The 12,115-nt window shown below is 45.8% G+C and overlaps 1 protein-coding gene across 1 annotated transcript in view; it reads right to left on the reverse strand.

Moving 5' to 3' along the window:
• The window catches only part of phldb1a (pleckstrin homology-like domain, family B, member 1a), a 59,114-nt gene extending 50,527 nt beyond the window's left edge, over positions 1-8,587 (reverse strand). Inside the window, exons 1-5 of the mRNA XM_039006186.1 lie at positions 8,403-8,587; positions 7,801-7,921; positions 4,798-4,908; positions 3,180-3,303; positions 993-1,163 (exon numbers count right to left, since the gene is read on the reverse strand). Of these exons, the coding sequence (XP_038862114.1) occupies positions 993-1,163; positions 3,180-3,303; positions 4,798-4,908; positions 7,801-7,921; positions 8,403-8,587 (712 nt within the window). The remainder of the gene's footprint in view (positions 1-992; positions 1,164-3,179; positions 3,304-4,797; positions 4,909-7,800; positions 7,922-8,402) is intronic.
• Between the last annotated feature and the right edge of the window lie 3,528 nt (positions 8,588-12,115).

Genomic DNA, 12,115 nt, shown 5'->3' on the forward strand with positions numbered 1-12,115 from the left:
GAGATACAGAGAGAGGATAGAAATACAGAGAGAGAGGGAAAGAGAGAGATAATAGATGCAGAGAGAGAGGATAGAGATACAGAGAGAGAGGGAAAGAGAGAGAGGATAGAAATACAGAGAGAGGGAAAGAGAGAGATAATAGATGCAGCGAGAGAGGATAGAGATACAGAGAGAGAGGGAAAGAGAGAGATACAGAGAGAGAGGATAGAAATACAGAGAGAGAGGGAAAGAGAGAGATAATAGATGCAGAGAGAGAGGATAGAGATAGAGAGAAGCCATCAAAGAATTCGTAAACAAATAAAAGGTTGATAAACTCCCACATCTATTGGGTGAAATACCACACTGTGCAATCACAGCAGCAAGATTTGTGACCTGTTGCCACAACAAAAGGGCAACCAGTGAAGAACAAACACCATTGTAAATACAACCCATATTTATGTGTATTTATTTTCCCTTTTGTATATAGACATAATATGACATTTGAAATGTCTTTATTCTTTTGGAACTTTTGTGAGTGCAATGTTTACTGTACATTTTTTATTGTTTATTTCACTTCTGTTTATTATCTATTTCACTGGCTTTGGCAATGTAAACATATGTTTCCCATGCCAATAAAGTCCTTTAAATTGACATTGAAATGTAATTGAAAATTGAGAGAGAGAGAGGCTGACTGTGTGAAGCAATTATTACAGCCTGTTTAATCAAGTTTCTCTTCCATCTAGGTCAAGGTCATGCATGAGCCATAAAGCACGGGCGGTTCTCTATGTCTGCCTGTGTTTCTTATTAAAGGAAAGAAATCTAGCTAGGTATTCAATTAATGACAATGGTGATTTAGTGAAATGGAAACCTGGTTTCATTTTCAGATGACCAACTGAAGATATTAGGCTACAGACAGGTACAGATATACGAAGACACTATGTCATGAAATGTCAGATAATAATCAAAATCGCTCTTATAACATTGTAAAAATGTGTTCTTAAACAGTTTAGTACCTTGTGAAAGGCGTACAGGCTTGGAGACGGGGAGACCATCCATGGAGCAATGGTTCCCACAGGGGTTGAGGGTGATACTGCCGGCCCTATTGTCGATATAGCAGTGTTGATCAGCGATGCCTGGACCCTGCAGAGGGATGTCTGTGTTCCCACTGCCCAGGGTCGTCCTCCCTGCAACAACACAGTGATGAGTTACACATACATGTCAACATGAATCCTTTAAACACATCATCAGACATCATCAGAAAGAATATCCCATTGGGATATTAAACTATTCTATTCAATTTTATTATCTTCTGTTCTATTATATCAGGCCCACGTTTGGTAGTAAATTATTTTTACGAGAAGGACCCGACTGTAGTTCAAAGCCACAGTCAGTCAGTGGAACGCTGATCACTCTGATGTCACAGTGAAGGAATAGAGCCTAGGGTCAAGGCCATCACGGGTCCAAGCCACTTGTAGAGTGTAGATTCAAGCTCACAGCAGGTGCTAGCCCTGAGAGAGACAGACCACTGGCAGATGGCAGACGAATGGTGGTTAGAGGGGAATGTATTAGAATAACCACCGTCTTCCTATTTTGAATACTTCCAGGACCTTGATTTTCAAATAGATCAATGACATTACTGTCTGTCTGTCTGTCTGTCTGTCTGTCTGTCTGTCTGTCTGTCTGTCTGTCTGTCTGTCTGTCTGTCTGTCTGTCTGTCTGTCTGTCTGTCTGTCTGTCTGTCTGTCTGTCTGCGATATTCTTACTGATGATGTCTGATGATGTGTTTAAAGGATGTCTGTCTGTCTGTCTGTCTGTCTGTCTGTCTGTCTGTCTGTCTGCCTGCCTGCCTGCCTGCCTGCCTGCCTGCCTGCCTGCCTGCGATATTCTTACTGATGATGTCTGATGATGTGTTTAAAGGATTCATGTCTGTCTGTCTGTCTGTCTGTCTGTCTGTCTGTCTGTCTGTCTGTCTGTCTGTCTGTCTGTCTGTCTGTCTGTCTGTCTGTCTGTCTGTCTGTCTGTCTGTCTGTCTGTCTGTCTGTCTGTCTGTCTGAAGGGATGAGAGACAAGACAAGAAACAAGGAGTGGAGCACATTACTCCACCAGCCCAAGAGGGGTGAAAGACTTTACCCCAAAAGCCCCCTCTTCATCTAACAAGCCCCTTGCCTTTCCCCTGGCCTCACCACACTGTTAAAATAGCCCTGGAACATTGGGGAGAGACACCACTGAGAATAACCCAGCAGGCTGCCTTAGATTCCTATTCACTATCTCCATGTCCAGTGGGCTATTTCACTTCACGTCCTTCCAGCCTCCCAGCACTGCTCCTTTTGTTTTGGCGTCTGGGCCCTCCAGACGGACAGATGTGGATAAAGGAATAACAAGACATTGGAGGAACTAACACAGTGGCACTGGCAGAGTTACAATGCTGAGGGTGAGAGGGCAGAGGGGGAGTGTGTGCAGAGAGAGAGAGAGAGAGAAAAAGAGAGAGTGTGCTTCAACTGTTTTTTTTAAGGGGGTGAAGACAAGGTCAGGCTATGGTCCTATTTTTCCCTCTCAGTGTATCTCAAACCTTTAGAATGAATCCCTGTTTTCAGTTTCAGCTTCTCCATCCCCTCCATATCACAAAGTCCTCTAGTTGTCATTCTTAGGATGATTAGATATGTCAGGGCTCTGAATACACTGGCTCCACTGTTCAGCTACAGCACAGCACTTTCATTTCATCCCTCCCTCCTCTTCCTCCCTCCTCTTCCTCCTCCCTGATGCCTATGATATCATCCACCAGCTGGCTCTATGCCAGGAATTAAGTGAGTGCATGGATGGATGGATATTGCCATAAATAAATCAGTTAGGGATTTTTCTCTTCAGAAGTACCAGCTCTGGTCATTACTGTGTAAGAATGTCCGGTATCATTCTCAATCAGCGTCTTATGGAAGGACTTGAATGCTTCTAGGAAACCAGTCTGGGATGATGTGTGTAATAGTTTTAATGGACATATTGTCAGCTCATTTCCTGTAATGGACCTTTTGTCACTTATGGTCATAATATTTCTTGGTGTAACTGGAAACCATTTAGGAGTTCTCTCTATTAATCAATCTTTTTTCAAGGTTTCAGCACAAGGTCTTTTTTCAAGACCAGTCTGCATGAACAAAGCATTGGATAGAAGACTCCTTTTAATGTGTCTGAGATGCCGAAGTGCTTACCTTCCTGCAGGGGTAACAGGGTGATGGCTGTGCTGAGACGGCCACTACCCAGACTGACCAGGTGGGGGTGCTCTGTTTGGAACCTCAGTGACTTGCCCATCTCGATCAGGTCCAATGGAGTACTCTGGTAATGACAAAAACAAGACAGAGGAAAACTGGCATGAGACCTGAGACTTATTTCAGAGGATACATAACTTATGACTGCTCAGTCCTAGCGCTCCCTCATCTTTTGCATTTCAGTGATCCGCATACCCATGTCCACATTGCTATCTTCCTGAGAGCAGAGTCCCAGTGATTCCCCTTCTCCTTTACTCCTTGAAAGCGTTACTGGGACAATAGGGCAGACTGGTCTGTGTGTATCTGCCCAATCTAAGCTGTGTTGTGTCTGCCCACGGCCCACTCCCCACTGCTCCCTTTACAGGATTAATGAGAGGCTTTAGCTAGACAGGATAAGAGGGTTCACCCCCCCCCCCCCCCCCCCCCCCCCCACCACCACCCCCAGGCAAGCGGGGAGAGACCAATCTGTTTAGCTTTGAAGACAAAAGCACAAGACTGTTCATGTGTGTCAGTCAAATATGGACTGGTCTTACAGTACACTATCGGGGCACTAAATCATGACACATGAAAGCAGATTTAATAACTGATATTCAAATGTAGGCCTATTTGACATGTTTTCTTGAATTTGATCCAAGTCTATGTGCTCCGTATGTAGCCTATGATGCATAAAAAGAAAACAGAGCAGCTTTATGGCATCTAGATGACTCACCTTTGGACTGCTTACATTCAATTAAGGTCTTGGCATCGTGCCTTTGGAGTCTGTCTTTAAATAGTTACAATTTTCCCTGCTCTTTGAAGAAGGTATGAAGATAAAACTAGTGTTGCCCAGATCAAGCAGCCAATATGCCAGGAGGCACTGTTTCAGCCTTTCACCTGCAGTTTAACAAGCTAGGTAAGTATTTCCTGTGCGTGTGTGAGTGTGAGTGTGAGTGTGTGTGTGTGTGTGTGTGTGTGTGTGTGTGTGTGTGTAAATTACACAGACGCTACTACTTTTCTTGTAAGTACTTGATAAAGCAATTTTAGAAGCTTTACGTGTTGCATTTTACATGATGAAATGCTTTTGCTATACCATCATCTGCTCCCCCTGGATTTATTCAGTAACCACTGATGTCCACCTCTTGAGCCCAGACCTTTCGGGTTCTCCCGTCTGTCTAAAGTTAACCAACATTTCTCTCCTAGAATTCATAATGTCACAGAAGTTTATTTAAGCCCCTTTCTCCTCCCTGGCCATCACCTGACCTTCGCCGTAAGCGCTGGTTTTATTGTTTGCTGACCTTTACTACGCTTTACCACACTGAACTACGCTTTACTGTGCCTTACACATTGTTCCTTACAGGTCAGTCACTCTTCAATCTTTTTCTCTTGATTTCTCATGACAGCTAAGTTGAATAGATCTGCACTGCTTTCTGCATGTGAAGAATGGCACCTGACTCACACCCATGGCACCCGAGTCACCTGTAAGGCACGTGCACACACACACACACACACACACACACACACACACACACACACACACACACACACACACACACACACACACACACATATATACAGGACTCACCTGTAAGACCTGGTGTTGGTGAGTCTGTCGTCCATTATGTTCCAATACGTTCCTTTTCAGGCTGTCCATGTTGTCTGGATTGTCAATCACACCTACTGGCACATGAAGATCCTGTCGGGAACACACACAGAGGAGAGGACACGCATGAAGACATCCTGTAGTAACACACATACATACACATGCACATCCACATGCACGCACGCACGCCCACACACGCACACGACATACTCATTATAGAAACACCGCTCTCCTTAGAGATCCCCGCTGTCCCAGATAGCAGCTCAACTAGAGAAATGAAGATCCTAAAATATATAGTAATCTCATTGATTTGTAACTTTTGTAGGCGGTCTATTAAGTGATATGAATGGATCCTATAGGCTCTATCGCCATCTCCTGACCACGAGACAGAAGCTGTATATATTTGTCCAGCTGATCATTTGTTAACCTAGGAAATATGCCGTCAGCTTTTTTTGATGTTCAATATTAATGAGCGTTGCCTACATGGACAACAGTAGAAGATTACGCCATCCTAAATGACACCCTATTCCCTTCATAGTGCTCTGGTCAAAAGTAGTGCACTATAAAGGGAACAGGGTGCCGTGTGGCACACACACATGATAACATACGTACTATACATACACCTGGATTTAGCACTGTAGATATGTGGTAGTGGTGAAGTAGGGGCCTGAGGACACACATTGTGTTGTGACATCTGTGAATGTATTGTAATGTTTAAAAAAATTGTATAAAACTGCCTTAATTTTGCTGGATCCCAGGAAGAGTAGCTGCTGCAAATACAAATATGGGATACACATACTGTCTATCAGGCATATGGCGAAAGGTCATTTCAGCAGGACAGGAAAATTGTCAAACTCACACATTTATCAAGAGAACACGTGGTCATGCCTACTGCCTCTGGCCTGGCGGACTCACTAAACACACATGCATCTTTCGTAAATGTCTGAGTGTTGGAGTGTGCCCTGGCTATCCGTACATTTTTAAAACAAGAAAATGCTCTGCTTAATATAAGGAACAATAAATTACTTATACTTTTACTTTTGATACTTAAGTATATTTTAGCAATTACATTACTTTTACTTTTGATACTTAAGTATATGTAAAATCAAATACTTTGAGACTCTTACAATTGTAGTATTTACTGTATGATTTTCACTTTTACTTGAGTAACTTTCTATTAAGGTATCTTTTACTCAAGTATGATAATTGGGTGCTTTTTCCACCGCTGGTAATTTCAACTCAGCCACACAATGAAGATGTGTGTATCTTAGGTAAGAAATAAGATGTTGGCTGGGCTCCCCGCTTGTGCCATGCAGGAGCCCGCCTGGTTCACAACCTTCCCAAGATCTCTCATGTCACCCCACTCCTCCGCACACTCCGCTGGCTTCCAGTCTAAGCTCGCATCCACTACAAGACCATCGTGCTTACCTAAGGAACCGCAAGAGGAGCTGCCCCTTACCTACCTTCGGGCTATGCTCAAACCCTACACCCCAACCCGAGCACTCCGTTCTGCCACCTCTGGTTTCTTGGCCCTCCCACCCCAACGGGAGGGTAGGTCTCGCTCAGCCCCGTCCAAGTCCTTCTCTGTCCTGGCACCCCAGCACATGACCCCCGCCCCCCTCCTAGCTCGGACTACTGACATCTAAGTTATTGAGGAAAAATGTACTTTGTGATGCCTGTGATATGTGGTTGTCCAACCTAGCTATCTTAAGATGAATGCACTAACTGTAAGTCACCCTGGATAAGAGCGTCTGCTAAATGACTAAAATGTAAATGTAAAAAATGATATATTTACCCTGGCTGCTTCCCATCACCATGAATCACTGTCTTTGACTCAGCCTTGCACAACACACACACACACAGACACAGACACACACACACACACACACAGATACTGTAGATAAGGCCCAGCTGTGGACACGTTCTCACCTCAGTGAAGAGGGAAAAGCCTCTGAGGATCAGACATGTCTACTGCAGTATACACAAACCAGAGACGTTGTAGACACACAAATACAAACAACAGATAACTCTGAAGAGTCATGTCTGTCTGGTCTGCTCTAGCTCAAGAATCCTCCAACCATTCACTGACTCACTTTTAGTCTCACCAACATTCCATACCTCTGAGTTGATCTGAGCCCAAGCAAAACGTAAATAGTCATAAATATTGTTCCCTGAAGGAGGGAAACAAGGTACAACACAACTATGGGAGTTGCACACAAAAAACTAAAGAGGGCGCCCTGCCGCAAGCTGGATAAGCAAAACAGTCAAAAAGCTGGTCACATAAGCGAATATCTTGGGTCTGCTCAATGTACTTATGCAAAGCTCGTATTGGACACAGGGCCTGCAGCCTATGTTGCTCTTCAGAAGCAAAAGGAGAAGGCTCAAAGGGAATAGCTCAACGCTAAATACTTTTCGGGGCGAAGGCCGCATTCGGAAGCAACGTCACCTTAAGAGTCGCCAGAGACGGACTGAATAGTAGCAATAATGTTCAGAGGTAAACCTCTAGCCATCAGACTGGCCTTCTCAGGGGCCAGATCAACAGGAACCAAATCTCTGGCTTTGCATGCCAAAACTGCCCGTGCTCCTGGGACAACAGGTCCCTGCGCAACAGGAGTTGCCACGGGACACAGCCCAACAGGCTTGGGCCAACAGGGAGCCACATAAATCAACTATAAGTTGCTTAGCTGATCCACCACCGAGTTGAGGCAACCGGGGACATGCGCCGCCTGAAGCGAGAGCATGTGTGCACTGCTCCCCAGCAATAGGGAGCGAGCTAAGGTAAGGAGGGAGAGAGACCTAGTCTCCTCCTGTTGGTTGATGTACGCCACCACTGACATACTGTCGGTTCTGACATCGTACTGCTGGCCCGACAAAAGCACAAGGAAGCGCCTGAGCTCCATATACACCGTTAGGAGCTCCAGGTTATTGACATGCAGTGCATTCCGCACCACAGTCCCCCCCCCCCAAATCAAGTTGCCTTCACACCGCACACCCCACACTCTGGGGGATGTGTTTGTCGTGATCACCTTGCAGGATACAGCTAAGTCCATGGTAGCCCCCTAACAATAGCAGAGGGTCCCACCACTGGGCCAACAGGGCCATAGGCCTGACAGGTACACCTGAAGCGACCAGTTAAAGTTGTGAGATGCGTCCAGGTGAGTGGCTAGCCCTCAGTGCTGGAAAGGGTGCATCAACAATATCCCCAGGGGAACAACTTCTATCACAGAAGCCTTCGTCCCCAGTAGGCGCAGGAAACTGGCAAAAACGCACTGTGTGACGCAGGCGAAATTTGTCTAAGCAGAGCCCGGACACCCTATGTGAGGATAGAAAAGAGTGATACGCAAGTGAGTCTAGCTCAAGACTCAGAAGCAGAATGCGCTGAGATTGAGTCAGACAGCTCTTTTTCTGTTTTCTTCTAAAGCCTAGAGACTGAATACGGGACATTAGCATGGATGTAGCAATCGACTGTATTAGCTGGTGGCTTGTGAGCATTCTGAATTTGTCGACTCTGAGGTGCCTGTTGAAGGCACGTAGGTCTAGAATGGGACACAAAGTCCCTTTTCAGAACCAGAAAATACAGACTATACCAGCCGTCCTGGATCTCCGACATAGGAACCACTCGGATTGCCTGCTTCTGGAGAAGAGATATTTCCTCCCCCAAAACGGGCGCTGAGGACTTGGAAACAGTCAAAGTGATGACGCACAACAAATTGTAGCCGGACCCCGACGTCCCCGTTCCATGATCCAGTACGACACCATGCATGCGCGCCATTGGTCGTGGCAGACAGTGAGCCTCGCGTGAAGTGCCATCTGAAGGGGCAAGATGCCCCCTTGTGGACAGGGAGAGACTGATTGTTTTTTTCAATTTCCACCACTCTTGACAACCGTCTGTCTGAATGTGGAGAAGGGTTCAGTTTCATTGAACTCACAACCCATTTTGACACCCGTGAACACTGTGGAACTTGGGGTTGAAAATGTTTTGTTTATGTGCCAAGGTTTGCCTAAAGCCCCGGCCCACTCTGGGTACAAGGGCTCCGACGATCAGTGATGTACCCCGATTGGCAGTGCCCAGCTCTGACCCGCACAAATGCAATTCCATTATCATGGAGGTTACCCTACTGGCCAGTCATAGGTACTGGCGACAAAGCGCCTAGTAACCTAGCTGGGAATGGGACAGACAGCTTCTGTGGTAACAGATAGGGGAGATTTGTAATTTAATCTAATTCCCAGCAATTAAAAGTATTGAGCTGGAGACAGACAGCTCATTACGGAGTTCATATGAACTACAGAGACTGTGTGTGGTATAATAGCATGGTCATGTCCAACCTGCTCGTTCCCTCGACTCCGCTACCAACAGCCAATTGCCTATAGAGCCCATTACATGTATCACTAGACACCGCATAGGGACTAATGAGCCAGAGGCACGAATCAGCAATGAATCCCAGTAATGACCCAACTATTGGGGAAGAGTACCTCCTTGTGGATAGAGAACGATTTGCCCAACTTATTACTCTCAACCTGGGGAGATTGATATACCCCTTGGACCCTGTAAACACCATGGAACACGGGGTAACAAAGGGGGGCATTCAACTTGGACAGGCTTCCAACATACAGTGCGTTGTGATTCCATGAGACTGTATAGCCTGCATAAAGCCCGTCCCCCTTACAAGCATACAGGGCTCCAGTAATGGCTGACGTAGTACCCTGTTTGGCCATAACCAAATCTGGGGGCACTGTTGTCACAGTAATGTTTTTGTGGAGGGGCGCACCGGTCGCTCAGACCCGTGCTCAGGCCCGTGCCCCTTGCTCAGGCCCGTGCCCCTTGCTCCGGAGGTTCACTCGGTGGCTGCTTCCTCACCTGAGATGCACGCAAGCACCGCTTCCTCCACTCCCTCCAACTCCAGGATTTGGAAATAGGAACGGGGTTGCCATAACATCGGGGGAAAGTTAGTAAGTCATGCATGCTAGCCGACATAAGCCAGTAGACTTCTTCGTCTAAGATAGGCTACCTCGTCTCGTTGACCGCAGTCTCAAAGAGCATAACAGTGCTTGCTTAGCTAACCTGGTCTCGAAAGTCTAAGTAGGACTGGATCATGAATGTGGGACCGGACCCTTCATCAACAAGTCTGGGGAGAGAGGCAAGCGGTGCTTGACCAAGGCAGACACAGGTTGCGGGTGGGTACCCACTGAACCTGGCCGCCCTCTCTCTTCAAGTAGTCTCCCACAACCGGAGACAGAATGCACAGGAGCTGGGTTGAGCGAGGGGACATACCGCATAGCCCTCTCAAGAATGTTACACGGTTGTCAAGAGAACCTGAGCTGTGGACTAGGGGAACAGTGCCAGCTGCGGACAAGCCACTGTTACTGGCACCATCTCCTAGTCTCTCACACAAACTGATTCAAGCGAGAGCAGCCAGAGCACGCACCGAGCCGAGACATACAAGACAACACACTTGACTGTCTTTTTATTCATTTGGGCATGGTCGCTAACCCGAACCCGGCTTGTTAGTCTTCATCGTTTCAGTCACGTTAGCCATCTCACTCATTGCTACAGCCAGGCCGAACAATCAAAAAAGAATAATACATTGGTTTGTGGTTAGGAAACTAAGAGAACAAATACAAACTCCAGCACACAATGTCCAGGGGGCGAGCACGCGCTTCAACAAAGGGACAGTTTAGTTGGTGCAAAGTCAGAGAGTCTCACAAAATGTTTGTTTTTAGTAGTGCGAATCATTCCTGCTCGTATCGAGGCGAAGAGCGGAAGAATTGATGGAATGAATCCAAATCTCGGGCTTATCACCTGTGGAAGGCGGGACTTTCAGTTTAAGTCGCGAGAGTACAACTCCCCATAGTTACCGAGAGTACTGACTGAAAGGGAACTACTGTATCTACAGAAAGACAGTTGATATGATCAGTTGATAGCTGATGTTGCACACTCTTTTCTTAACTCTGAACCTTTTATGGCTACCAGTCTACCATACACATAAAATGCTCTATGTCACAGCAGTGACTGTGTGGAATGCTATGTAGACTCCACCTGCTCATCGGTCTCTCTAGTCCACTCTAGTCTCTACACTTGAATTTAAGTAATTGTCTCCCATTACAAACATATCCAGTCAACCACAAACGGAAGCAGACAAACATTTAGCATAACCCTCCATTACCACCTACTTCATCCATCTAGGATGTTGTTTTAGAAACCTAAACCATATCCTATGGTAAAGTTAAACAAGGCAACAGTAAACATGTCGTCCCACACGAAGGATGCAGCGCCCTTGGGCCAATCAGTATAATTTTGTAAATGACAGATCTCTATGGCAAGATGCACCCATGTTTCATCAAAATTGGTTTAATGGTGTCTGGGATATCACCTGGGTTAGCTAGATTCATATCCCTGAGCATGTGTGCCAAATTTCATCACTCAATCGAACAGATCAAGAGATATAAACATGTGCCTGTTATAGCACGACCATGTGATCAATATGAATGTTCTTGAAAATATTGAGGCTTGGAGGTTTTCGCAAGACGTGTACCAAATTTTGTTACAATACCAGTATCATTGACTGATTTATATGCAATTATGTGCCAGACCTTGCCCACGTAAATGTTTATTGGTCAATAGCATGCCATGCTTTAGATTTTAGTCTGTAAAATAGGCAAATTTGTTCCGTGTGAGGAACCTATGTACCGAATTGCATGACTTCAGGTTAAATGGGGTGAGGGGTGTGACCTTTCAAATGTAGCATTTTCAATCATGTTATATGGCGCCACCACCGAGCCAATCAGTCAGTGTCATTTTGGAAATGCGGATCTCTATCCGAGATGCATCATTCACCGAAGTTGAATCAAAATCGAGCCAGCGCTGTCTGAGATATCGCGTGAGACTAACGTACGAACGCAGTAAAGCACCAACAGACAGAGACAGAGACAGTTCCACATTGTGGGGAACAACTCCTGAAGCCAACAATAAGTGACGATTACTTTGTTCTGGTTATCTGGCAGTTTTATGGTTTCTATGGCTAAAGAGTAGATAAGGAACACGCCTCCTCTCCTTCCCCCTCAAAATTGCTATCTGAGGACAACAACTTTTCTAAAGCCTCTGTCTCTTTCTCTCCCTCTCTCATGCATGTTCTGCATTTTGTCAGGGAGATTGCTTGAATGCGAAGCTTTGCTCGCTCAAGCAAGCAAAGACAGAGCTAGTGTGAATTTCAGGAATTATTTCCGGAATCATTTCTCACAATATGATAGTTATTGGAGATCGTATGACTGGGAATCCTTGGTTATGCTCAGTTGATGAAAA

Source organism: Salvelinus namaycush, chromosome 12, assembly GCF_016432855.1.
Source record: "Salvelinus namaycush isolate Seneca chromosome 12, SaNama_1.0, whole genome shotgun sequence".
Taxonomy (NCBI): Eukaryota; Metazoa; Chordata; class Actinopteri; order Salmoniformes; family Salmonidae; genus Salvelinus; species Salvelinus namaycush.